Here is a 23,623-nt window from a genome sequence, read left to right as displayed (position 1 = left end):
GCTATCTAACAAAAATAAAGTTCAAAATCTGGCTACAAATTTAGATTCTACAATGGAATCAGACCTTAAACATCATCCTTTTTTTTTTTCATGCACTGCTAATGGTGTGTGTAGTGCTACATAAACAAATCTGCCTGGCCCTTGTCAACCTACGGGGTTTCCCCATGTGTCAGCGTGGGTAGATAAAAGCGTCACACATACAGATATGCACACACACAAATCTTATTATTTGCACAGATTCTTGTTGTGGCCATTTGAAGAGACGTTGTAGTGCACTTTTGTAAATGGAGTGATGGGAGTGGCTGCTACTTAGCTCAAACAGCGCATTTAAGAAGACATTTTTATTTCATTAAACAGGCCAAAGGATCTAGTGGGTTCTTTTATTTAATCTTGTAAAAAAAAAACATGCCAGTATTAGTAGTATTTACATGTTGTCTATAAATTCTGTGATATTTAGAGACATCCAGACCAACACTTTCAAGAAGAAGTGGATTAAACTAATGAATCTCAAGGCAAATGTGAATGTGACATTGAATGCAAATTAATCCCACACCAGCTGCACACAATTGCCAGTAGAATTTTCAGTGGATGCTTCAATTGACAAATCTTTGCACACACTGCTTTATGTCCACAAAGTAGTCAAGAGCAACACACTGAAAATCAAAGCACTTCCTGTCTAGGCAGCTGTGAATGGGATGACACTTGACATGAAATCCACATTTGTAAGCTACAATCAGGGTTCGATAGCAAGACACCTCGATGATTAAAAGGATGTAAGGAAAGGTGTAAGGTTGACTTGGTGAGCATAATTGAAGGGCTTGGTGTATATTATTGTGACCAATAATGGTAATTAACCTGCCATGGTGGTGAGAGGCGCTCCATGTTCATCCATCAGTTCACTGAACACGTTTCCTTGCTGGCAAAATTATTGGATTCAGTTTATTCGGATATTTGATTTGTGGACAGATGTAAGGTTGCTTGAGTGCATACGTCTTCCGTTTGGGTTTTCCTGTCTAATCAATGATGAACGGAACTGTCTGAAGACACGTGAAGCATTGTTTCTCTGTTCTGAGGTGTTCCTATTGAGTTCGGAAGGTTATTTTATTCTATTTAGTCTGTTTTTGCCCAGTGCATATATTGAGTCCCTTTAGAGGGCAATTTCTTATTTGGTAAAGTAGGAAATGGTTGTTTGAAATGCTGTCTTTATTCTGCAGTCTAAAGAGACTTACCTTGCTAAAATCACATTTTTCCTCAATGAGAATTTTTATTTTTTTTTTGCAGTAGTGGAGTAACTTCTATATAATGATACAGAACTAAAGTGGTGCATAATACTGAACATGAGTGCTTGGGAGGCAATTTAGTGAATAAGAGTATAACAAGATACTGACTATGTATCATCTTTGATGTCAGTATGAGGTGGACCACATTCAAATTCTGAGGCCCTTGCACTACAGTCTAATTAAATGACACCGTATGCAAATAAATTGCAATTACTTGCAATTGCAATTCTGTCTTCACATTTTGCTGTATGTCATTCAGAAATGCAACAAAAAGATGAATTATGTCAGACTGGCATGTTCTTTTATGTGTGATTTAAATTGAAGCATCCATGGCAATACCCTAACATAAAACAACAATGAAAACGATTAGAATGTCAAAAGGCTCCTCAGTCACTGTCTAGTGTCTAAATAAATGATTTTCAAAATGCAGTCTGTTGCAAACAAATGAGCATATTGCTCAACGGAGACTAATCGGTGACACACAAGTGTGACTATTAAAAATTGATGATGAGAAAAAACGTTGTGTAGTTTGTGCATTTATAAGCCTGGTGGCCTCCAATATCACAGGGCTGTCACTATTGAATATTTTTTAGAATCCACTATTCCATCAATAAATAGTCTGATAAAATGTTACTATGCATCAAAGTGTATTACAAAACCATGTCTTTCGCTGTGCGGTCATTGTTTTCCCAAGTAAAAGCTTTTTGATTTCGATTAAAACATTTCATGAATGACTACAGAAAGAAAAATATTATTGAGAGGGTGAATTTGAAGATTTCGATGATTTTAAGGTAAACAATGGCTGAGTATGATTACTTGATTATTAAAATAGTTGATGATTAACTTGATAATCAATTAGTTGTTGGATAATCGATTATTTTTGACACTTAAATATCACCCTGCTAAAAATCCAACTGTATTGTATCCCACTATGAATTAAGCATTCCATCCATTCATCCATTTAAGAGGTCCATAGAACTGTGATTTAGAGTTTGAGGATACGGGAGGAAGCCAGAGTATTCAAACCCCAAACATCAGATAGATTGTTACAAATTATGTTGCATAGAACTGATTTTTGACCAATAGTGTCTCGGCTTGATTGAGTCAAAATGGAGTGTAGTACTGTACTTGTCATATTGATCCATTGATTGTTCATTTTGCCCGGTCATCGACAAATCAAATTCTCAGCTCCGACAAATCTGTCAGTCTTTCCCAAATGGCCTGTGATCTAACGTCTGTTCTCAGTCCAGCCATGAAAGAAAGCGCCTGAATGTTCGAGCTAAAAATGTCACCATTGCAGTGTGTCAGGTGACTGCACCTGATGGAAGTCAGAGAAATATGGTTCCCCTCTGTGGTTATTTTGGGTTAATGGCGCGGTGATTACGCTGGCACTTCAATATTTTGACATATCTCCTCTACTGTACATTTTAAAGTTCACATTGGTGGCAAAGTCATAAAAGTAGGTCTTACTATGCCCAAGGCTAAATGATGAGTCATCACAAAGGTAATGTATTATTCACCTGCACACATTGTGAATTTCATTCTCTGCGACTGTAACGTTCATTAACTCTACTGTCTGCAGCCTATTGTGGCTGCATTTGCTCTCAGATTTATGTTTACGGTACATCTGTGTCATCTTGTGCTGTTGTTCACGTGGGTTTTTGTATTTTCTGGAGCTGCCACATTTATTCATTTATTTTACATCAAAAGATAGATTGTTCAAGCCTTTAAAAAGGAGATGCAGCAAGAAAGTGTTAATGTTCTTTCACTATAATGAATTTTAAGAGCACACAGACTATATTTCCACCATGTCCTCGTTAGTTTGAGGGTGTGTAATCTATATAAGGCAAATAAATGCTCCCCTCAAACAAGTTGGCCTTGGCTTAGACAAGTGGCTCTTGTTGGAGGTACTCCTATGTGCATTCACCGAACCCTTTATTGAAAATTAATTATGATTGTTTGCAAATTCAAGACTTAAGTATAGGGTTTACCGGTGAACAAAATGATATTTTTCATCGAATCTGACTCTTCGCCTTGAACTCAGAAAGCTTTGTGTTCTTGTATTTCCCATCTTCATGCAGTTTAAGGAAGTGTTCCTTTAGTTTTGCTAGATAGCTAATTGTGCTTGACTAGAATTGCTTTGAAAATGCAGTTAGGATGCCGACTCCCATCAGTCCACCCTAAACAACCAAGATGGAACCCAGGGGCAGCAGATACAATGAAAACACAGGGGCCCCAGAATTGATTCACATGTGTGGAGTTATGAAGCAAAATCCAGCCATTTTTATCCAATTTTTAAGTTATAATACTAATGATATTACATTATATTAAATAATATTAATATTATATATTATAATATTACATTTGTGGACTATGAGTTAACTCATTCACTCCCAGCCATTATCACCGAAGCAAACCCCTTCGCTCCAGCCTGTTTTACTGGATTTTGACTGATTTTGCAAGGCTCACAGAATATTGTGTTCTATTGCTATAAAAGCATGGAACCTACCGAAAGAAAGATTAGGGTCTCTTCTTTCATCAGGCAAAAAAAAAATATTATTGTATCTGTTTCCATTCTGCAGCAATTATCATTAGAATATAGCAAAGTTTCATCATTATTCACAAATCTGTTTAGAACTGTGGGTAAATTACCTTTTTTCAACATGGCCCTGGTTGATCTCTTTTGCTCTGCTGCGACCTGCTGGCCGTTTTTGTAATAAGTACGATTTCTTTAACCGTTCTCTGCAGTTGAGAGGCTGCATCAAATACAAAAAAAACATATAAATACGTCTTTGGGACACTTAAAATGTTTAAAATAGAACATATTTATACGTTTTTGGGAGCAAATGAGTTAAGCAGCAAAATAAGCAGCAAAATCCAGCAGTCCTCCTTCTGATATAGATTTTTTTTTTAAACTGCTAGATTTTGCTGCTTAACTCATATTCCACAAATGTAACATTAATCAGAATGTCATGTTTAGACTAGTTATGTCACATATAACATATTATTGTCAAAAAATGATTAAGGTTCCTCTTTAATGTTTCGCTGCAGTTGAGTAAATAACTATCTGCAGACATTCAGCATATCTTACCCAAAATGTTGATTACACACATCCATCAAGGTCTAACTTACAAAGTTTCAGCTGCTTGTTTTTTTTTTGTTTGTTTTTTGGTGAAGCAATTTGACTGCCCAAAACAAACACAAAGAAGATTATGTGGGGAAAGTCTTCTTTGAATGCGTTGCAGTCAAAACCCTGATGAGAGCGTGAACTTCCCTGCGTGTCACTATTTTTCTATACAGCCACGTCAGACACAGTTCACCGTCTGATGTCATAAAATCGACGTGAAATTGTACTTGATGTCCCCATGAGCCGCTGCGCAGGCTTGGATGCGAGGCAGGCGGACAAGGAGGCTGATTTAGTGGAAGCTATTTCAAGCTCATCAAAGATGCTCTGTGTCGTACTACAGAGGGAGCTGGAATGACAGGTTCAAGGCAGGGGAGAGGAGGTCCCATGTCACGGGCGGCCACATACAGCAAAACAAACACTTGCGATAATATACTGCCAGGCCGACAGGGAAGGCATCGTTACTGACACTGTTAGGCATGATGACAGGGAATTAATGTGCTTTGGCAGCCAATAGGCATGATTTTGCACGTTTAGTAAATCTTTGAAATAATTACTAGTTTATGACAAGAATACTGTAATGTGTTGCTGATTTTTGTGCGTTGAGGCAGCGAATGGAATCGTTCAGTCGAACAGACTTTGCACGCTGTAGGCAACAGAAGTAAAACTGTTGTAGACGGCCATATTTAAAGGAGGGTCTTGAGCTTTATGTAGCTCTGATGGATTTTACCAAGGAAATTTGAAGTGATGGAATTGGAAGTGCCAATGGAAGAGTCAAATAAACATCTCACTTCTTCCTTTTTTTTTTTTACTCATTCGTTCTTAGCTATTTTCACTGAAGCACCCCCCTTCGCTCCCAGCTGTTTTACTAGATTTTGATTTATTTTGCAAAGCCCGCAGATTATTGTGTTCTATTGCTATAAAAACATAGAACCTACAAAAATAAATATTAGAGTCTCTTCTTTCATCAGGAAAGAAAAAGTATATTTGTATCGGTTTCCGTTTTGCAGCAATTAGCATTAGAATATAGCTAAGTTTCATCAATGTTCACATTCCTGGTGAAAACACTGACAAAAAGAGCTTGTTGCAACATGGCCCTGGTTATACTCTGCTGCCATCTGCTGGCCGTTTTTTGTAATAACTACCATTGCTTTAATCCACCTCTTCATGTCAGAAGCTGCATCAAAGCCTTCTGTATGCAGTTGCAGTAAAACAAACAAACATGTAAATATGTTTTTGGGAGTGAAGGACAAAGTTGGGGGGGAAAAACGTGTTTTCACGTTTTTGGGTTTGAATGAGTTAAAAGTGTTTTTCCCTGTATGTATGTACAGTATAGTACGCACAATTGATTTTTAATGAAATTCTTAGCAAACAAACAAATTGAATGAGTGTTACATATACTTGAAAATTAAAGTACTACTCAGTTGTAGTTACTTAGTTTTTCATTTGATTAGGTTGCATTTAGGGTGTAGAAAATGGATGGATGGAAGTATTTACAGTAATTGTGACATTTGTGACCCTATACTGTACTCACTGTGCTTGCTCTACAACTGTTAGTGTTTCCCGGGTTTTTTACGGTAACATGAAATATTAACATCCACACACATGAGCCCTAACAAGATGCCAAGGTAACTTTCATGCTAATTTGTCGAGGGCCACGCTCACTAATAATCCCAGTTCAGTTTTACTTCTTCCTATATTAGAAATTAGCCAAATAACCTCTGAGGGTCTCTGCTAAATATATGGATGCCAAGTGACTTGTTAACTGCTGCCAGGAGCCTTTTCATTATGTCAACTATGTTTTAATTAGTGCAAATCCCTCTTACCTTACTGGAATCAAAACAATGCGTTACCACAGTAATGAGAAGAAGGCAAGCTGCTCAAAGGCTTTTTGTGTGTAAGACAGCAGTCAGAGAGCTTTAAGGGAATCACGTTTTGGTTCTGCATGTGTAAATTGCTTCTTTCTTCTTTTTAAACATACCATTCGGACAATCGAGTGACTTGTAAGGTCGTCGCCATTCTTCGACAACTCTTTTTCCCCCCCAACTTTTGTTAAAGGTTATCCGTGTTAAGCCAACTCAAGTCTCATTTTGAGTCTTCACTTCATTAAAAGTAATCCACTGTGTGTGTTTGTGTGCGTCTCAGGCTTATTGAACCTGGAGCAGCTCCTCAGGCAGTTCCTCATCTCCAAGGAGACCCTGTCAGTGCGTATGCTTGACGACAGCCAGGACCCAACCCCGCTCCTGAAGGAGATACGAGACGACAAGACCGCCACCATTATCGTCGACGCCAACGCCACCATGTCCCATATCATTCTGGAACGGGTGAGTGTTGCACGCACGATAGAAATATAACGAGAATCCCAGAGGACTGAGAAATGCTGAAGGCGAGAAATGTTCAAGGATAAAAGTAATTCAATATGTAGAGAATTTTTTTTTTTACTTGAAAAAATAGTTGGTTCTGCTTCAATTTTGATTTGTTGAGATATATATTATAGTTCCCACAGGAGAGAGCGAAGAAAATACAGAAAGAGTAAAATGTTTTTTCTCTGCCATAATCCATTTGCTGTCTTGAATCACAAGGAAGATAAATTGTTGCACTTTGGGCTGAGGGCACATCTTTAAAAAGCACAGCATCATCAGTCTACAGTCGTCCCAAAAATAAAGGCAGCACAATTGAGGCTCTCCCATAAAGAATAACTATAATAAAAAAAATTGAGGCTTTTTTATGCAAAAAAAAATTTTTGAAGACAGCATAAAATATCATTTCAACCCATGTTTCATCGTCCACCACAAATTAAATGATACACGATACATGTCAAGTGATTATAAAGCCTACTATTCATTCCCATTAAGATGCAATAGTTTTCCCACTGATTTTAATGCAAGCGGTACAACAAAAGCTTGTGGTTATAGTCAAATCCAGTGGAGTGAAAAAGGTGAGTCAGTTATGCTGCTGAGGTTTTTTTTTTGTAGCAGAAAATGCTATGACAACTACATCTTTGTTTTTTTTCTTGACACAGACAACATGTAGCTCTGCTTCTGCAATGACGTGCTGTTTACACTCGCAAAAACAAGATTAAGCCCAGGCTTGCGCAAGCCGTAATGAGATCACTGTATGCAGAGTATGAAACAATCAAAACTGTACTAATTAGAATGACTTTAAATATGCAAATCTCTGATCATATCTGAAGGCTTGATTTACACTGCCCGTCTATGGTAGGTCGCCATTTATGATTTACTGCCGGTGTCTGTACCAGATGTGATCGGGCTGCCTGATTGTATCCTACCGATGACGTCACGCTACAGGATCGGATGGAAGTTATCCGTTCAATTCAATATTCAATAAAGTCATATGTTGTTATATAACAAAATGTATGGACTGAAATTGTACAAATGTAAGCAGGATACTTTGAGATTGAAGAAATAATCAAACAGATATTTTTTTTCTTCACTCACTCACGCAAACATGGTCTCCCAGGCGGGGAAGTGAACCCGCGGCAACCTGCATTGTAAGCAAGTGACGGTTCCACTCCGCCACCTGGAGCCCAGTATTCGAATAGATTGAAGCGCCATCGCACCTGCCGATGACGTCAGTACAGCAGCGCTAACGAAATGCGCGATTCCGAAGTTTTTCACTTCGGTTTGTTTTCTTTTTTGAGCTGTTCACAAATCACAATACAACACAAAAACAGTCCTAATGATAATAGGAGCACATTAGCAATCTCAGACAATTAATTTGTGTATTTATCATTTATTCAATCTATTTTATTATTTATTCAATATATCTTGTCTTTATATTCTTAGGTTTATTTACGTTTTTACAATTTCAGTCTGTACATTTTGTTATTTAAATGACATCGTTATCATTTTCTTTCCAATGTTTGACGTCAACTGAATCATTTCTAGCCAATCCTGTAGCTTGACGTGTTCGTTAGGCGACCCCGATACCATCTGGTAGCCCGATCACATCTGGTACCGACACTGGGATGGAAGTTTGTGACTGTACTTTCAATATCAATATCAATTGTCCCACTTAGGATGTAAACTCCTCTGTCTATTTTCCAATGAGTAAAAACAACTTTGCGAATCTCAGTCCACTCGAAGAGCAACCTTAGAATAGTTCATAAGTATAGCTGCGATATGCAAACCCATAAAGCCCATTGTGTTAGGGAGGAACATTTTAATGGCGCCATTAGCAAGCACGACACTTTGTCTCCAACAGAACAATATGATCCTTATGTACTTTCTCCTCTCCAGCACATGCTGATAATTAACCTTTCAGTACATTATTAACATCTCGGACACTTAAAATGATGATGCTTCACCTGATTGGCGATTAATGTCTGTAAGAGGCTCGATGGCATTGATAGTAGGATCTGGGGAAGCGAGGATGTTTGGCAGCGGCGTATGGCCCTGCTGTAATTAATACACACCTCATTATTTCTGCGAGACAATAGATGGATGGATGGCCAAATTGAAGGTGACGTCAAATGGATGCGTAATGGAGTTGAGAGAGGCGCCATTTCGTTCTATTCTTATTTGCTCTACCCCCGCTGTAGTCTTCTCCTCAATCAAGCGTTCAGGCTGCTATCAGCGGTCATTTGGTCACCATAGCAACCCTGACAACCCCCGGGCCGAAGAGTCGTGGGAGCCCACAGTGGGACCTCTTGCCTTGTAACCCTTTCTCTCCACCTTCATTCTCATCATCATCCATTCAGATCCGCTACAAGTATTGGTAGACGTGGCCAAGATATTTAGACGTGACTGTAAAAATGGGAGCAAGGAATCAGAAAATTCATTGTCAAGAATGAAAAAAAAAACAATTTAAGTTGGTATAATGTTAAAATTGCCAACAAAAAATATAAATAGAAAGTGGCCCACCACTAGACAGGTATGTTTATATCTGTAAATAATGTAATTTCAGTGTTACACATGCAACAATGTTTTTTTTTTTCATGCTCCTATATGTTGCCATTATAATCCCGGCGACCACGGCAATCACATAGGGTGGGTCAAACGTGATTCCCGTGGATGACGGGAAATCTTTTTGGGTGGGGGTGGGGGTTGATTGGCATTGCAGTCACATTGCTTGGCATTGCTTTCAATGCGTGACTGTAGTGGTGGGCGATCTTGCACAAATTGAATATCACGACTTTTTTAATTATAAAATCACAATTTCGTTTTTTATCACTATTTTTAAGATGTAATATGAAATAGAAATTAAATTAGAGTAGTATTGAATAAATACTAGGCTAGTAAGGCTACACTTATTAGTTTGCGAAAATGAACACTGTAATAATAAATAACTTTTGTAAAGAAAAATATTAATTATAAAGCAGCAAAACAATAACAAAAGTCACAGTTCTGTTTTTATGTAGTGTATTCAAAATAGCGAATGCCCTAAAGTGCACACAACTTGGCTGTTATAAAGTCATGGTAAAAAAAGAAAGAAAAGAAGAGAGGAGCATGTAAACACAAAGTTAAAACAAACTGCTAAGTAAAATGCACCTTTTATAAATAAAGGTCAATATTGTAACAAGTTAGCAACCCTTGTGAGTGGATCGCGGGTTATGTCGTTTTCGATGGTCTGAATGGGCCTTGAATGCAACACAGATTTTATTTTTGCTAAGCTACGCACATTAGCGTGTTGTTTTCTGGCATGGACAGGTCACTTTTGCAAATATGCATTAAGGTGTTAGTTTGCCGGTACGGTACTTGACCTGTTTGGCTGTCAAATAGGGGCAGTCAGTGGCAGAAAATGAGCTGACACCGACAGTCAAATTGTGCTGAAATGTTTGCGTCGCGATCAGACGATTCCACAGAAATGACAGATCGTGAGCCCCGCCTTTCGTCACACGATCTAATATCGTCATATCGCCCGCCCCTACGTGACCGCCACAAGGTAAATGGCACAGCCAGCTTCCAATAGCTGCCAGGCCGAGCCCCCAAAAATTGAAAATGGTGATCTCATGGACTTATTTACAACTGTTGAACTGCCCACCAAGATAGATTTAGCGTTAGCTAAAGTAATAACACAACGAGATTAACTAGCAGAAAGATTTGTTTTAATTGATTCTTGGTGAAAATTCTGTGAAAATGTAGTGTCTTCGTTTTGAATTTTTGAAAATCTGGTCACCGTAATACAACCAGAAATGTATGACAGCTACACCACATATATATATATATTTTTTTTCATATGTCATTCATCATATTTTGGATAGCTCTTCATTAATAACGCTAACGTCATGTTGCATAATTAGCAATATAACTAGCTAGCAAGCTAGCAACAGGCGGAAGAGAAATGTATGTGTGCGTGCGTGTGAGTGTGTACTCATTAATTCACCTAAAACCTATAAAAAAAATCCCATACCGTTCACCTAAACTGAATACTTCAGAATCCAGCTGGAGTTGTGAGGTTGTCAGGAGACCCGAGGAAGGATCAAAGAAAAGAAAGGAAAGTAAAATCCAGCACTACCCACCGGGTTACCAACCAGAGTCTTTCACCAACCCCAGAAAGTCTATGCAACGTCTGTTAAAGACCTAAAGGAGACTTGCTTAATTTAAGTTTTGCCTTAAATTTTTCTTCTATAATGTAATTTGAACTTTTTCTGTTTTATTATTGATGCTCCTACTAAATATTCAATATGAATATTCAAAGACTTCTGCTTCCTCCAAACTAGGAATTAGACTGAATTTACATGACAACAAAGGAGATTATAATTAATTTAATTTTATTAATTTTTTTATTTAGAAGGGGAGAATCTGAATGCCGCTCCGAGGAGTTGAGCCATAGTGTGGAAGTAGATCAGTGGGTTTTAACCCTGTTGGAGGTATTGAACCCCACCTGTGGTACATTCACTAAACCCTTCTTTATTGAACAATGACAATAATGAAGAAATCACACGACCTACCATCACAAGCCACAAGTCGACTACTGAGCACACCAAATTCCCTGCAGCACACTTCGACCAAATATAGTGTGATCCCCTGCAACCAATACTCTAAAAACAGCTGGGTCATAAGTAACACAATTATGAATAAAAAATGGACCGACCCACTTTATGGGTCAATTTGACCCAATTTTCTGGGTTGTTTTATACCAAATGACCCATTTTTTGACCCAACTAAAGGATCTGACCAATATTAATGAATTGTTTTATGCCGAACGACCCATTTCTTGATTCAAAGTTGGGTCAAATTGACCCAAGTAAGAGGATTGGTCCATTTTTGACCCGTAGTTGGGTTATTTTTGACCCAACTGTTTTTAGAGTGAATGATGGCCAAGCAGGGCGTATCATCGTGAATTATTTGAGTTGGGTGTGTGTCTTGACCTCCGCAGAACTCATGAGATTGACGCACTGAGCCCCTGGGGTTCGATCAAACCCAGGTTAAGAACCACTGCTTTAGATAGCATATAGTGGAGATTGATTCAACAGCACCTTTGCTAGTTACACCCAAGTCATGCGCTCGATTGTGCCTCATTTACTTCGTGACATGACTAATTAATCAGCAATCAGTTCCACACAGTCAACCAAATGCTTAACAATCAATTATTCGATTCATCGTTTTTAAGGGACAATTACGCTCTGAATGATCCGTTGTACTTTATACAGCAAACTTCGGACAAAATTAACAGCACATGTTCTGGTTGCAAGCCAAGTAGTGCACTCTATTTTGTTTTAATTGCTTCAAACGATTACAGGAATCGATAAGAATTGATTATTTAATTACTATGCCCACTCCAAACAAATACTCTGATGGCAATTTAGGCAAAGTGAAAGTTTTCCAAGGTCATGGTTGCCAGTTGTGGAAAACACTGACCCGATCATGGTGCGTACTGTGTGCCAATGCCTATTTTTGATAATGACAGCAATTCTGAAAAGTTCACCATCTCCTTCACGGTCGCACTCTGCTGTGACTTTGATTTAATCAAATTGTCAGACACTTGTCGAGCAGCATACTAATTCACCTCAGAAATGTTATTGCAACCCCCCCCCCCCCCCCCCCAGTCAGATAAATGTCTGTACTCATCAAGAGTAAGATTTGATCAGTGTGAGTTCACTGACCTCTGACCCCTTCATATATTTGGTCTCAACAGCTTCCGTTCAGACTCCAAACATTGAATTTCTGCTTATTTGCATTTCTCTTAACACGCACTTATGTTTTCCCCTCTCTGCTCCTCGTCTTTCTTTTGTGTGCAGGCGTCTGAGCTGGGAATGCTGTCGGTCTACTACACGTACATTTTCACCTCTCTGGTAAGCGAGACAAGAGCTGCTCTTTGCTTTTCGATTCATGAAACGCAGCCCTTAAAAGTTGTATGCCTCTGATGTTGCACAATCCTGAAAAATATGCCGAAAGCCCACCTGCTTCCAAGAATGGATTGCGTTGGACTCAAGATTCCGCTTCCACTGAATAGATACGTATACTGTGCGCCCGCAACAGAGTCGATTTTTGTTATTCCTTGTTTACGTCAATAATTGGATGGATGGGATGATGTTAAGCAGACAGAAGCTGAACAGAGGTTTGACACCATGGCCTCATTATGCAAAGTCTAATTTCATTAGGTTGAAAATAAGAAATATGCTGAGTGTCGCTTTCCTCAATTGTTTCCAGGCCTTCCTCGCCTCATTTGCCTTCGCTTACGTCGGTTGCAGCATATCTCGACTTTCCACAAAACTTTGTGGTGGGTTTTTTAATGCGGCAAGGAGAAAATGTTGGTAGAGAGCCAGTTTTTGATGAATTTCTTTATCATTTACACTAGTAAGGGATTTCTGGAGGACTGCGGACATGATTGCCACTTACAGTAAAAATGGGTTCAGGCAGCCTTGGCACAGGTTTGAGCTTTATTTAATGCTTTTAGGCTGAATTTACATTTCAGGTTTAAGTCTTTGATTTTATTTTTTTTACTGCCCATATGCAATTTCTTTGACTTTTATATTTCATATGCACCGAATTGGTGCCATTTTCTCTCTGGGAAATGCAACGTATAAATGTGCGCTAAAATTAACTTCTTTTTTTTTTCACAAAGTGTCTTGAATTGCATATTTAATACATATATGTCCTCAAATTATTATTTCACCATGAAATATGATCATTTAAAACCTTTAGATTTTAGTTTTTCTGCATATTTATGTTGTTCTTGATGATGCGTTTTACATTTAAGTTCATTTTTCTAAATAGCATTTGGCTGTATTTTACATTTCATGTATTTGTTAATTTTATGTTGAAAACTCACTTCAGTATAAATAAGGAACTTCAGGACACTGACAAAACTAAATTGCTCTGAGATGGGCCACTACAGATTTTAAGTAGTGAAACATTTTTATTATGTGTATTATATTATTTAGAGTTGGGGGGAAAACAACGATGAGAAATATTGCTTTATATTGAGAGCGGTACAATAATTAGTTTGGTGCGACCAACTACATGTTTTCAAGTGCTAAACAATACATACCATTTAGTTGACCTGGACTCACTCTTCTATAACTATAGCAGACGATATGAAAGTAACCTTGCTTATGCTCCACTTACCTTTGTCTGCAATCCTATTCTGTATTTACCGCTCAGTGCACCTCTAATGTACCGTATTTAATACTATTCGTTTTCCCTCTATTTTTTAATTTCTCTCTCTCTCTCTCTCTCTCTCTCTCTCTCTCTCTCTCTCTCTCTCTCTCTCTCTCTCTCTCTCTCTCTCTCTCTCTCTCTCTCTCTCTTTCTCTCTTTCAAACTTGAGCCTCATCTCTAGATCAGAAGCTAAAATCTTAAAGTTTAAAGATGAATCCATGTAAGTTTAGTGGTATGTTTTTATCCAGACATGAGCTTTAAGAGCAGTTAAAACTCCATGGGTGGTAACCTCAAAGGGACTGTTTTCGTAGTCTCCACACTTAAACAGCTTGGGAACAAACATATACTGTATTTTTATGGAACTAGAAAAGGTCCACACTGTAGACTTTAACTAAAATAATTAGCATTAAGAGTGTAGGTACAGAGGTGGACTCCTATGGTCCTCCTATTTCTGACAAAGTAAAAAGCCAATCATCGTAAAGTTGAATTGTCGTTTTAGCCGTTCAAAGCACTTTTTTTCATAATAGCACCACAGAGACAATTCACTTCAGGCTAATTTATAGCTCAGTACAAGTATTCATCCGCGTTCATCTTTTGACATTCTTTCACAGCCTGAGAAGTATTCACTTCTTTTGTCACTCCTCTGGCTTTTGTTTCTACACAAATAATCCCCCCACATCGCTCTTTCCCAGGCAGTCCGAGACATAATGGCGACGCGAGGAAGTGCCAGTGTCCCCTTAGTGACTCATCTCTAAAGCTTGTGCATTATACTTGCTGAGACGCAAAAGTACAGCTACAAAAATGTATTACAGTGCTACCTTGAAGATGGAATGCGGCAACATTTGTAGGCCTACTGTCGGAATTTCGAACAAGTTTGCTTGTCTGCTATTTTAGAGGTTGAGATCCAGAGGATAAGCTCGGCTTGAAGATAAACCGTGTGGCTCTAATCAGTTAAGAGCAACGCTGTGAAAAATAAAAATGAAGAAGTGGTCCACTGACTGCGAATGAATGAGAATAAAGCTCAACATTTATTTTTGTAATAATGTCTGTAATTGGTTAATTCTTTAAATGTGTACAATGGATCGATAGCTGAACTCATTCACTGCGGCTATAGACGTGAACATTTTATTTGAACTATTTATATTAGTTTAACTTTTTTTCCCCACTTTTGTTAACAAGAGTATGGAAACCTAGAATTTTTTTATGGTACATTTAGAACAGTTATATTTTGTTTGATTAATTGTGAGTTAACTACTGAAGTCATGCGATTAATTACGATTAAAAATTGTAATCGCTTGACGCCCCTAATTTTTAATAATCTTTTCTTTCTTTCTTTTTTTAAATACATCAGGCGATTAAAAATATATATTTTTTAATTAATCGCATGACTTCACTAGTTAACTCATGATTAATCACAAATTTTATATCTGTTCTAAATGTACAATTAAAAAAAATGTTTTCTAGGTTTTCACACTTTTGTTAACAAAAGTAGAAAAAATGTTATACTAATAGAAATAGTTCAAATTAATTTTTGACGTCTATAGCCGTCAATGGCAGTGAATGAGTTAAGGGACTCTGGTACATTTAGCACATACTTTAAATCGATAGCATTAAGGTTTATTATTGTTTTAATGAAAACATGACTGCCAGGTTGATAACATGTTAAAGTTTATTCATTAGAAACAACATATTTGTAAATGTTGATGAAGTAAGTCGGAGTACCATAACAACCATACAACATTTAATGTTTTCATGGGCTAAAGATTTTCACTAGCATGCTAATGTTGCTAAAGCTAAGCAAGAGCGGGTTTCTTGTTCACAGAAACAGTCAAACAATTTGACCCAGGGTCGTGATAATATTTTTTTTTTTTACACTTAGATTCACAGTTTAATATTCAATTGGGGGACAAAATATTCCAAATGTAGTTCATTTCAATGAGAAATATAAAATAATAATATGAAAGCCGGCCAAATCTAATGGAGGTCAGACAATACTTACTGTATTTCCCCCAAACTTTCATGACTTCTTCCCTACATTATCCGATAAGAGTGTCTGTGATTTCTTCCTAAAAACTCAAAACAACCAAGAACTATCCCTGCCATTGCAGTAAATAGGCTGTTTCTACAGTACAACGAGCGAACATATAAGGTGCAAAGGTCAGAGCAGTAAATGAGCCTACTGGGACTTTCATTTAGCTACTATATTTCTGTCTTCCTTTCACTATGACAGCGATATGCGCTGCCTCACTTAGAGCCTATGGCCTTTAACCTTAACAAAACACACTGATATGGAACCCCTATCTTTTCACGCAAACTCCCTTTTAGGCAGTTTATAATGGGATCTGAGGCTGATTCGCCAAGACAAGATAGCGTCTCAATTTACAGCCTCAAAAACGCTCAGGGAATTAATCAGCACTTCTCTTAAACAGACTCAATAAAATCTCAAGATTATAATCTTCTGGCTGGGAGAATTTATCGGTGTACTTTATTAATTTTATTATGCATTATTTACTCAGACAGTTAAACGTTAAAGATGGGACATTTTGCAACTATTTGCTTATAAAGGGACCTCACCTGCAGAACTTGGGTGTTTATTAGCTGGTATACATTTATGTATTTTTTATATATATATAATGATATCAGGTACATAGTAGTATTGTGTACATGAGTACTTTTATACTTGCGATTTTTACTTGCCAGATCATAGAAACCTATTACAATCTTCTTTTCAGGCCTCTACTATTGCCAGTGCAGCATTCTCCAGTTCAGACATATTATGTATTTATAATTTATGACGATTAAATGCACGGTGTCCTTAAGAAGGGCATGTTCGATGAAATATGCATGGTTTGTAGTAGATAATCCAATGTTAATACATGCATATTAAGTGCAGGTAATTCTATTATGAATCTAAAGTGAATTTTAGGTCATTTTATTGCTCCCCGGCATGTCTTCGACTTGGTAGCATCAATGAGCCTCTTCTTAACTGTTGCCATCTTTCTGTTGGCTCTCCTTTCTCGGCTTTGTTCGCTCTTATTTCCTCCGAGCGTCGCTTCCTTCTGTCTGCTTACCCCGCTGGCACTTCATTTGTCTTTGCTCCAGACACTCCTGACTAACGATCTGCCACAGCGCTCCGTCGCCTAATCTGTTTCCCTTGAATCATCTCAAGACACTCATCAACGTCCTTGCGCCGCTCACCTGTAACTTTTCGCATTTTTCCGGTCTTGCCAACTCACAGATTTGGCCGCCTTCGATCTTCATTTAGCCGTTTTGCTGCATTTATTCTGCTTGAGTTGTTTTCATCCATCTATTTTTAAAAAAAAAAATTGTAGATGACATCAAGAAAAATATGCCTCGAAAAAAAACTGCTCTTCTCAAATGAGTCCGGGGAACATTATTTATTTATTTATCCATTTATTTATTTTGCCATACAGGAATAAAGTGTAATTGCACATCCACTACAGTAGGTGGCAGTGGCGCTCTCATTGTCAGAGAGTGCGCAAGGAGGATTAGCTCCTCTGCAGAGGTGTACTTGAAATAATTTTAGAGAAAAATGATACTGTTTATAGTATCATATATATAATTTGTAATAAGTAATGTTTGGACCAATTTAGCGATATTGGACAATTTTCTGTGATACACCGTGCCATGATGAAACCAATGATAATCAATGGTGATCAAACCATTGGGTCTTTGTGAAAAGCGATCAAAACAGAACCATGTACTAAAAGCAGAGAAAGTGAAAAGCAGCATCAGGCTTTGAAAGGTTGCCTTTTACTGTATTGTTGCAGCTGAACAGCCAACATCATGCGGCCTCTCAGCGGCACCTTAATATAGCGTGCACACGGGAGTCGTGCGCGCGCACACACACACACACACACACACACACTTGTTGTACCCAAACTGATGGATGGTAGGCACAAAGAATGATAAAAGGACACACGCTTGTGCAGGCAGACACATTTTCAGTCCCACTGGCACTCAGTCTGTGCACCGTGGCTTCCATCTAAGTGATTTGTTCCCCACCGCCCAAGCTACTCGGCGGGATTGAATAAATCACATCAGGTTGCCAGTGACTCATCACATGTTGATGGGACCCCTAATGTCATTTGAAGGTTAAGCTGAGCGCAAGATCGGGCCTGCCGGTGACTGTGTTGCGTTGTTTTGATGTTGACAAAAGCAAAGCGCACGCGTTCGCACGATTGGAAACTTTTGCATGCAGGTGCAACCCCCACCTACACACCTTTCCGGATATTTACTCTGTTCCTTTCTGTGTCCTCACACTTCTCTTGTCAGTCATTGTCATGTTTTATGGCTGTGGGTTCAGTTCTTAATGATAAAAGTCATTCAACATATTCATCCCTCCCTCTTACGTGTGCATGCATGTAAAATGTTGAGGCATGCAATGAATACATGAATGAATGAACACTCCGCTATACTTACTGGTTTTTTATTAGATTGTTTTATACATACTCTATATTCAAGATGTTTTTCTTAATATAAATATTTAATGAAATTATTACTTTACTATAGAGCTGAGAAATATGGGGGTCACGATACAGACCACTTTATATAACAATATGCCACGATATAGATATTTTAATATAGATATTAAAATAAATACAATACACAGTGGCTGCTGACCTTTTCGCATTTTATTTTGAACTGACATTAAACAGACCTCATGAGAAGTGGATGCAGTAGTTTTATACTGCTGTATGACATTATCAAACATAAACAGAAGAGGCACAGTAGCTGACATATTTTTGCATTAAAAAATGTAGATATCAATCTGAATAAGAGGCATAACAAATAATTATTTCAGACAGGAATGGTTTAAAAAAATATATATATATATAAATATGTTTTTGGGACCATGGCAATATTTAAAATAGAACGTTTTTCTATAGTTTTGGGAGCAAATGAGTTAAATGACCTCATATTTGGCTGTTTGAAGTCGGTTACGTTCCACGTTAACACGATTCCAGGCATACTTCCGTGAAAAGTGTACTCGATCACCCAAGCACATATAGGTCAGATTAGCAATCAGCATGGCTTCTCCGTCTTTCCCTCTGTTAATAACTCCTCAAAATCCCTTGTTGAGAACAATGTTTGTAAGACGTGTAGCTTAATCACCCCCATGGAGGCCATGCTTACTGATTTAAGAGCGTGTTTAGCTGCAGTAGTAGCCAGCCAAAGCGCGTTGCTAGCTAGCTCCTGTTGCGCAAGTAGCACCGATCTGACCTTGCCACGGTAGGTGACCTGAGCGTTTTGGTTTCCCAACAATAACTCCCAAATACAAATCTTTTCATTTCAATCAGGGACTCTCAAAGTGCATTGCAAGTATACCCCGAGTGGTACACAGGCTCTCTTTAGTGGTGCATGAAAGAAACACCGAATTAAATACAAATATACCTTCTGTCTATTCTTCTTTTCTCCACACATTCTTCTTGTCTTAATACCCTTTGTGGAGTCTGGCCCTTCTTTCGGAATAAAAAGTGTCTGTGGATCCTTAAAAAAAAGTCTTACACTAGATTTTCTCAGGCTCATCCTTTAAGCCGTTGTTCAAAGCTCTGGAAGATGCTAAAAAGAAAAGCAACAACTTAGGTTAGTATATCATTTTGTTGTGTGGATAAGGTCGATTTTGGTAGTGTGTATGGCTAAATGCTACATGCAAGCTTCAATCACTGTAAATATTATTTAAATGTTTCGAGCTTGAACTGTACAGTAAATAAAATATATATATACATTTGTACATACAGGGCGTCCCAGAAGTCACTGTACACTCCCATTCCACATCCACATTATGTTTCATGTACGGACGCAAGGCCATCGGCAGTTGACAGCTTAGGTTTTTATGGAAGGCAGTTTTATGGAAGGCTATCATTCCCTTGCCCATGGCTTTACAAATTGACATTGGCGCAGCATTGCAAAATTGCCACCTGGCAAGAAGTGTTTCTGTCCCCGACTCCAGTTCAGCTGCAATTTGAGACGCTTTCTGGTGTGACATTGCTACCACGTGTAGTACAATTTACGCTATCCATGGCAAGTTTCTTGAAACAGGATCTGTACATCCAGCGGATGGCCTGCCCGCCGCCACCACCACACGTGAAAATAGCAAACTCCTAGAGCAGGCATTTGAAGGTAAAGGGTTATCACTTTCGGAAACCGTCTGATGCATCACGTTTTTGTGTTCCAATGCAACCCTGCGGTTAGACCTACCATGCAAGCTTTGCGCAAATGTCTGCTCTAGGAGTTGTTTTTGAATGTTGTCACTAGTGGTGACAGTACCAGGATTTATGCTGCATGATTTGGAATGAACAGATCACGTTCCAATTTACTTGCAATGGACAGCAAGTACAAAGTATGTGTTGTAGCAGTTGACAGCCATCAAGCTCCTCAAACTGGCACTGAAGTTTAGTCTTGAACAGAAAAACTTGTTTACAGATGGCAATTTTGCAACACTGCTTCAGTATTAGTGAGTTATCAGGTTTTAATGATACCTGAAACAAAATAGAAACAAAAATAAGTATAGAGGGATTTCTAGGACATCCTTTATAATAATAAACCCATATCATTTTATCTTTGTAGATCAGGATAAAACAAAATGTATCTGCATTTCGTGATCTCCTGAACTTGTCTCAATTTAGATGTCTTCAATCTCCAGATTTTGTCACTATGGAATTTTCGCCAAACATTTGTGTTGGCTTCCCAACCATTTAATCTAATGTTGGTATTTTTGACCCTCATTTAAATGTAGGCCTTTAGGCTATTATGTATTAATTATGAAGGGAAGTTTTGTGTTAGGCTCGGGTTGTTATCTAACTTAATCCCTGTTATTCTTTGTCAAGACACTGGCTTGCCCTCAGTGCTTTGTTATTAGCAAGTCGGGGCTCTGAGCTCAACATACCATGTGCTTCTAATTATTTCTTCCATTCTTAAAAATAAGTAGCTCGAATACTGTATTGGCTTGCATGATTTTTTTTTTCTTCCCTTTCGTGTCTTATTAGAAAGGTTTGTTTTCCTCTCCTGGTGTTGTTTTGCCCTGCGGCGTTGTTGTCATTTCACCTTTTCCTTACAGCCAATCCTCACTCCATCTCTCTCAGCACACAGTACACGTCCCTCACTCTGCCTTCCTCAGGCTTTGGCCGTGATAAAAAATATTATCTGGGCAATACATAATTCAATTTCACGTGTTTATTGCTAGAGCAAAATTTCCTTCCCAATATTTAAAGGAATTTAGGTCGTATTTCTCTGACAACAAACTTTAAAAAATAAAAATAAATAAATAAAAACACATCAACCTTGCTCTGCATGAACGAAAGAAGCACCTTGTCATTCAAAGTGCTTTATGGTGCACTCATTATGACTGTGAAAATGATTGGGATTTAATTAATTCTCCGCCGCTGCTTATGTCAAGTTCATATTGCCCTGTTTGGACTCATATCTGAGACTCAATCAGCTGAGAAATGGAAAAGGTAATGGGCTATGTGAAAGGGGACAAAAGACATGCAGACTGTAAACAACATTCTTGATGTGTCGTAAAAAAATATGTACTTTGTAATACAAACAAACTACTCTTTTTGCATTAAAGAGGCCCCAATTAATTCTTACATAAATTATGTATTATTATAATTTACTGTATATAGAAATTATATCACCCCTAATGTAATTCAAAGTTACCTTTGCCCTAATTGCTGTGTTCTGGCAACAGAAAAAAATGGAGCAGACTAGAATAAGCCTTTCACGAAACAAAAACATGAGCAAATATGCACCCACATATTTAACAGAAAATTAATTTAAAGACTCAATGAATTAGAATATCATAGATAATGTCATGTATTTCAGTAGTTCAGTTCAGATATAGTTTGATTAATTAAACATATAAATGCAATACAAAATATAATAATATATACATATATATATATATAGTGCATTTAAATGTTCAATAAAAAAACCAAACTCAAAATATAGTATACAGATTCATTAAAATAATGGGAAAAATACTTTGCATAAGGCCCATTCCTCCCTAATTTCTTTGTTTTGTTTTGTTTTTTTAAAAACACTTAGTCGTAGTAATTGTCATAATCACCACACAGAATTAGATTCACGACATTTACAGCAGCCATGAATATGAGAAGTCTACACACCCCTGTTCAAATGCCATGTTCATCAAATAAAGTTTTTTTCTGTTCTGTAATTTCATTGGTCAAATGTGATTGAGACTATCAGTAAATCTACTGGCGGCATGAAGGCTCATCGGTAAAAATTCATAATTAAACCATGCCACATTTAAAGCCGCAGGGTTTCAAGTATGGGGGGTACAAATAGTAGCTTGTATTTCGTAAAGTACGATATATTTTTCTCAATGTGCTGCGCCTTACACAAAGTCCTCCGCCGCTCACTTTGAAACCAACTACTCTCGACCACATAAGTGCTGGTCATGGCATAGACACCACTTCAAAGTTATGCGTGTTACTCAAATCTTAATGCTGTTTAGTGTCAACACAGCAGTGCATCAGCATTGTAGATAACGAACAGATGTGCACTGTAAACTCTGAATTGTCGGTTTATTTGAGTCAAACAACAGCTGCACTGAACAGACTGTCCACTTGAGGATGGCTCCGAAATCTCTACCCAAGACAACAAAAGCAACCTTTTGCCGATGCCAATTTTGCCAATTATGTGAATGTGAATTAACCTTGTCTCATGTAGGAACAAGGAGGAAGGTGTTGATGATGTCGCTTGTGCGGCGTCTCGTTCCTCTTGTCGTCATCATGCATGCTTTAGTCATTTGGTCGACCTTCTCTCAGAGGAAAAGGTCACTGTCACATTCGCACTTGAGAACAGAATGAGGTAGACATTGACATTGACGTACGTAGGGTGTCGTAATGAGTCATTTTTGCATAACTTTGTGGGTTACGTTGACACAAGGTGCAAATGTGACCTCAAACTGCTGAAGGGTATATTGGCTGAGAACTGGGGCTGATTTCTCGTTCCTTCATAGTTTAGGAAAAAAAACATCTGCCGTTCTTTCTGTTGGCCAGAAAACAGATATGAATACTGTAGGCCTATATTATAGCAAATTTCCTTAAAATTGCTTGAAATTAATGGCAATTATATTTTTGCAATTTGCTCATACATGTCATTTTGAATAGAGCACGCAATAAAAGGAATTTCAAAAAATAGATAAATAAAATGAAACAGATAATCCAGTGGCCAGAAGAAAAAACAACTCCCAATCAAAATATGTGGTTGTACTTCCTTTTAAGGAATACAGTAGGGCTGAGTATTTTATTATTCGAATATTCAACTGGAAATTCTTTACTCAAGTACCCGGATAAAACATTTTCGCTTGGATAAAGAGTCATTTAAAGTACACAACAACAAAAATAAGACATTTTCACTTAATATTTTTTTTTCTTCTTTTTAATCAACAGTTTATTTTTTCAAATTGTATACTTACATTATATGGTTTAAAGCGGACCAAACAGTGCAGGTCTGAATGCATCCTTTAATTCTTTCGTTACTGCTGCTTGAATCAAATAAGTAACATCCGCTTCTTCTTCCTTCCCTTGCGCTGGTGACGCAAGTGGTTAAATTTAAAGTAGCCCATACGTCCGCTACGCCAAAGCCCTAAATAAAATAAAAGT

The 23,623-nt window shown here is 37.8% G+C and overlaps 1 protein-coding gene across 4 annotated transcripts in view; it reads left to right on the top strand.

The window, feature by feature from the left end:
• The window catches only part of grik4 (glutamate receptor, ionotropic, kainate 4), a 299,291-nt gene that overhangs the window by 191,724 nt on the left and 83,944 nt on the right, over positions 1-23,623 (top strand). For all 4 annotated transcript variants that reach the window (XR_015095554.1, XM_086080252.1, XM_086080249.1 and 1 more), the window contains exons 7-8: positions 6,550-6,728; positions 12,608-12,661. Coding sequence is in view for 3 of the 4 variants with exons in the window: in XM_086080252.1 (XP_085936378.1) it covers positions 6,550-6,728; positions 12,608-12,661 (233 nt within the window). In the remaining variant the exon portion in view is untranslated. The remainder of the gene's footprint in view (positions 1-6,549; positions 6,729-12,607; positions 12,662-23,623) is intronic.

Source organism: Leptonotus elevatus, chromosome 7 (assembly GCF_054856555.1).
Source record: "Leptonotus elevatus isolate MCC_2025b chromosome 7, RoL_Lele_1.0, whole genome shotgun sequence".
NCBI classification, from domain to species: Eukaryota; Metazoa; Chordata; class Actinopteri; order Syngnathiformes; family Syngnathidae; genus Leptonotus; species Leptonotus elevatus.
The sequence above is the reverse complement of the archived record's forward strand: the minus strand, read 5'-3'. Positions and strand labels throughout refer to the sequence as shown.